We start from the raw sequence: 5,760 nt of genomic DNA on the forward strand, positions 1-5,760 counted from the left end.
ATTCCCACATAATTTAATTAAAAACTTGAGTTAAGTAAAAACTGAATTGAAAGATTTTAAAATTAACAAATTTAATCATGTTTAATAAAACAATTTATTTTTTTTTTGTATTTTTAATATTTTTCTATTTTAAAAAATTAATACAGCCCGGAGCCCGCTGTTCGACTATATACTAGTTCACACTGGTCTCTGACCTGGTTACTGTAAATTTTAGGTGTAATAAGAACTTGAATCCAACTATTTGCATTTGATTTAAGTTTGAAAATGACTTTTGACATCAAGTTGTGATGTTGTTGGCTAGTACAATGGTATTTATCGGTGAACAATGACATCTAGAAGTGGTAAGTGTCAGTCAAAACAGTTAGCCATCTGTTTCGTTAAAAAATCAAAACAGGGAGCTGTCACTACATGTTTTAGCGAAAAAGAAAACAGCAGTAACCGAACTTCAAATATTATATATTATTCCATCCCTTGTCAGTTCTCATCGTCGAGCGTGCTTTCTACAATCTACACACATGTGCACAACCGAGACAGATGAAGTTTTGACCTTAACTAAAGTCTCCCTATCCAACGTCTCAGATCATCCAAAATATCTCCTTTGACGCATCTCATCACACGTGTACTTAAAAGACGAATCGCCTCCCCCTGCAAAATGCTAACTCACGCGCCACCTCCTTGATAAAACCATTTTACCTCCTTTGCCTTATCTCCTCGTGCTATTCCGCCACTTCCAGTCTCTAAAATTAGCCCGACCTCATTCCGTGCTTTCCCCGCCATGTATGAAACTAGCTCCCTCGCCGACTCTACGCCGGATCACGTCGCCGGAACATGGTACTCGGTGCCGGACCTCCGCCTTCGCGACCACCGATTCACTGTCCCTCTCGATTATTCCACCGATCGCAATGCTTCTCCTAAAATCTCCGTTTTCGCTCGCGAAGTCGTTTCCGGTACTTAAGACTCATCTCAATTAGAAAAACTACTGATTGATGGTTGATCATGAATTTGATTTATTTGAGATGCATTTATAATTTATACAAGTACTAAAGCACTGAAGTCAACCGAACCATATAACACTTTTTTATAGGATTAGAGGATTTAATCATGTTGCATGCATTTTCTCTGCAAGAAAACAGGAATGGGATATTTTTTAAAAATGGAAGTGCATTGTTGTTGTTGTTCTTGTTCAGATGCTTAATTTTAATTGACTTGCATCTTCTTGTTAGAAAATCTAGACAACCTTGTTGTCAGTTTCAACTGCAAAACTGATCTTTTAATCTGAGATCAGTTTATGCCAGCACTTAAACTTTGTCCGATGACCTCGATACGTGAACTTTCGGGCTGATTGTGAAAACGTGGCTTTCTTGAATCGTTTACGAGTTCTTATTAGATTATGTACCATCTTGTTTTCTTTTTTACTTCATGTTCCATAAATTACTTTCAGTTATGCATTCAAAATGTTTGCTGTAGTTGGGAAAGAAGAACAACTGCTGCCATACCTATTATATCTACAAGGGGGGCCGGGTTTCGAGTGCCCAAGGCCGACTGAGGCGAGTGGGTGGATACATAAAACATGTGAAGAATTCCGTGTTATTTTGATGGACCAGGCATGAATTCTTGTACATCCTGTACTTTACTGGTGTTTTACTTCCTGTTTTCATCCTATCTTAGATGCTGCTGTGTATTTTTCTGGCAGCGAGGAACAGGCTTATCAACTCCTTTGACACCATCATCCATGTCACAATTGGGTTCTGCGGAGGAGATTGCTGAATATTTGAAATACTTTAGAGCTGACAATATAGTGAATGATGCTGAGTTTATCCGAGTTCGTCTTGTTCCTGAAGCTGGACGGTGGACAGTTTTGGGTCAGGTATGAAGGATATTAGTCTGTATTGTTTTCCTTTTTCTTTTTCTTTTTCTGTGGACTTGATCATCTTTTGTTGTGCCTTTTTGTTTCACGGGAACGATACTGATTTCAATCTTTTTACTTCTTTCATATTCCATTTACAAACCAAAGTGGCTTGAATTGTTGACTTCTTGTTCATTTTACTGGTGTAGAGCTATGGTGGCTTTTGTTCAGTAACCTATTTGAGCTTTGCACCACAAGGGCTAAAACAGGTCCTTCTAACTGGAGGAATCCCTCCTGTAGGAAATGGATCCACTGCAGATGCTGTCTATAGAGCATGCTATCCTCAGGTTATTCACCAGAATGAAAAGTACTACAAGAGGTTTCCTCAGGATGTTGAAATTGTTCGTGAAGTTGTGAAACATTTGGCAGAATCTGAAGGAGGCGGGGTGATGATCTAGCAGATATAATTTTGTAACTTTTTTTTATGGAAAGAAAAAAAAATGTCGATCGTGCAGTGATCCCCCCTTGTTTCTCTTTTCCTATTTGTACAGGTGCCTCTTCCATCAGGAGGATTCTTAACCCCAAGAGGACTGCAAATTCTTGGTCTCTCTGGTTTAGGATCCAGTTCTGGTTTTGAGCGTTTGCACTACATGTAAGGCATGGCAAATACCTTCTTTTTTTTTTTTTTTTTCTTTTGAGAAGGACAGGCAAACACTATCTAATCCCACAAGCACTCGCAACTTTATATTCTTCAGGTTTCCTTTCTCCTTTTCTTCTTCCTTTGTTTATCATATCTCCTCTTGCCTTCATTTTCTCCACAACCTGCAGGTTTGAAAGGGCATGGGATCCTGTAATAGTTCCAGGATCTCGCAAGCAAATCAGCTATTGCTTCTTGAAAGCCGTGAGAAAATTACTGAACTTCTGTTGATCACTAGTCCAGGACTTTTTTAAAAAAAATTTAAAAATCGATCCAAGTTATTTCTATTTGCAGTTTGAGAATTGGCTAGATTTTGATACAAACCCACTCTACGCTCTCCTGCATGAGTCCATATATTGTCAGGTAGATTTACTCAATCCTCTTCTTGCAGTTACTTTTCATTGTAGGGAAATTTTACTGTACTTTTGCATGATGATAGTAGAAGAGTCGCAGTGATGGAACAGTCATGCAATGTCAAAAGCACAAATAGTTAATGGTTCTTTGCTGGGTAGATTCTCTCTTTCAAAAGTGCACAGATGCGCCTATGCATAGTTTGATATTTAAAATTTTCTATCAAGTTTCTAAATTCTCTTTTATTTTGGTTCAAGGGTGATTCATCGCTGTGGTCTGCTCACAGGATACGGATTGAGGATGATGGTATATTTGATGCAATCAGGGCTGTCAAAGAAGGTCGCCCTGTATTTTTCACAGGAGAGGTGGGAAGAAGCTATGACATTGAGATTTAAAGATAACAAACTTCCACAGTATTTACAATGACTTATTGATCCTGTTTAGCATATTAAGTGCATGGTCTTTTGGGGTACAATAAATAGAATAGCTCTTTTACATATTCATCATTTTTTTAATGATAACCTCTTTTACATATTCGTAAGAGGCCATGCTTGTTTCTTTTGTTTTGATGTTCTCCCTTAGAAACATATATTTGCATTTGCATGCATCTTATTCATGTCAGTCAATACTACTTCTTCATTGTGGGAGAGACTTTTTAGTTTGTTTCCTTCATGCTCCATGTTATTCTTTATTGCCTCATTTCAATTGTCAAGGTTGTGCCCCCAAAAGTCCTCAGAACTGCAGGTTTTGTTTCATCGCAAAGCTTGATTACAGATTTCACTTTCACCAATTGAAAGCTTTGCTTGCAGTTGTCCTTTAAGGAAGCCTATTGATGTTAGTTCAAACCTAGTATGGATGTGGCTTTGTATCATGTTCTTTTTTAGTTTCATGTCATGACAGTGCATGCAAGGCTGAAAAACTGGATTGGTTGACCTCTGTTACATTAATTTTTTTCCTGAGAGCTCTCTTCGTACATGTCCTCATCTGCTAACTCAATGAGTTCTCAACCAGGCTCATGGATGTTGTTCAGCAATTAAAAACTTTGGGGACATTGTCTTTTGAAAATGCACCTAATTTCCGTAGCGATTTACTATCAAATGTTTGTTTGTCCTATGAAATAAGTTCTAAAAGTTGATCCTTATATAAAACATACAGGAATATCCCTGTTTACTGATATTAATTAGATCCAGCATCTTTTGTTGTTTTGCTTGCATTATTTTAAGGATTGCTTCTGCAGATGGTGTTCCCATGGATGTTCGAAGAATTTCATGCCTTGAGCAAATTTAAAGATGCTGCTCATTTATTGGCTGAGAAGAAAGATTGGCCTCCTCTATATGACATTGCTGTGCTGAATAATAACAAGGTGCCCTGCCTTTATGTTCTGGTTAATCTTCCATATAATTATGATTTATTGTTGGCCTGGAATACATACAAGTTTTATTGAGCTCAAAATGAGAATGAAATCTTGAAGCTCCAGCTCCTGCTTTTAGCCTCTCTTTTTTTTTAACGGAAATTAGCTTCAGTTTTATTCCTTGGGGGGCTACTAATTTCTTAAATGCTGGCAGGTACCTGTTGCAGCTGCTGTTTATTATGAAGATATGTATGTTAATTTCAAGTTGGCAATGGAGACAGCTTCTCAGGTAGCTGGAATTAGGCTATGGATAACCAACGAATACATGCATTCTGGTCTGCGAGATGGAGGGGGGCAGGTTCTTGATCATTTGTTGGGGATGTTAAATGGAAGAAAGCCGTTGTTCTGATAAACTTTGTAATTTGTACTCAAATTGTTTCTCTTTGAGCTTACAGTTTAGAATTACTTATAATGTGCTTTCATTTGATGGCTTCAAAGCAGCTTTTCCTGGAAAATATTTATAGAGCCTCAACAAGGCTTCTATTTTATCATGTGAATTTTATTTACAGCGGAGGAGGAATTTGCCACTTTCAATTTATAATAGAGATGAGTCAAATCTTCTTTTTTGTTACTAATTCAATTTTTGTTTGATTTGAACGGTTCAGGTAGGATATATCAGGTTAGATTAATTTTTTTTTAGATACTATAAATATTCATGGATAAGGTTTATATTGCAAATTTTTGTTGGTTGAGTTTAATTCGAACTAAAATTTGAGCTCGATAAATTAGATTAAAATCTGTTAGAAGTTGTAACAAATAATTTATATTTAATATATTAATAGAGTTCATTAGCTAAAATAGAAGATTCAATTGCCAAAAAAAAAAAGAAAACATTTAACAACTAATTGAGTTTTAAACAACAAAAACACTTATTTACAACAAAACATAATAAATTCTGAACAAAAACTTGAATTCAATTGTTACAACTCCATAATTTTTTATGAGAATATCAACTATTCAAAAACAACAATAAACAGCACCTCCAATAACTAATTCAAGTAGCCAAAAAGCTACCACGTATGTATAAAATTAAGTTTATAACAATTATTTAATAATAAAAATTCAAAACCTTCTCATGACCCTCCAAGCTAAATGATGATTTATAGGCAAATTTAGACATAAGAATAGTTAGAATATCTCTTGCAACCATAGAAAGTATTGAGTATTTAGAGTTGTTAGCTTTCCATCAAGTTAAAATATGGAAAGAAACATTACTTGGATCTTCACATCTATTCACCAAATATTTCTTCAATTTAAATTTATTCTTCTCGTTATCCTTCTCTATTAAATATTTTTTGAATTGGAAGGCTAATATTTAATATATATTTTCTTCAACCATTCAAATCTTGAGAATGATTATTTCTAATAGAAGTTTTTCCATAAAATTAATATCTTGGTTGAAATAGTAGTAAAAAACTATCACAAGTGTATCATTCATCTTTTTCATCAATCTTT

General features: G+C 35.5%; 1 protein-coding gene across 1 annotated transcript; it reads left to right on the forward strand.

The window, feature by feature from the left end:
* The first annotated feature begins 445 nt into the window (after positions 1-445).
* Positions 446-4,880, forward strand: LOC133690773 (uncharacterized). Its single transcript, XM_062111038.1, has 10 exons — positions 446-947; positions 1,468-1,604; positions 1,694-1,867; positions 2,056-2,292; positions 2,398-2,498; positions 2,675-2,747; positions 2,838-2,906; positions 3,152-3,259; positions 4,132-4,257; positions 4,460-4,880. The coding sequence occupies exons 1-10, from the start codon at positions 776-778 to the stop codon at positions 4,652-4,654; spliced, it is 1,392 nt and encodes a 463-aa protein (XP_061967022.1). The 5' UTR covers positions 446-775; the 3' UTR covers positions 4,655-4,880.
* The last annotated feature ends 880 nt before the right edge of the window (positions 4,881-5,760 follow it).

The sequence above is a fragment of the Populus nigra genome, chromosome 4 (assembly GCF_951802175.1).
Source record: "Populus nigra chromosome 4, ddPopNigr1.1, whole genome shotgun sequence".
Classification (NCBI taxonomy): Eukaryota; Viridiplantae; Streptophyta; class Magnoliopsida; order Malpighiales; family Salicaceae; genus Populus; species Populus nigra.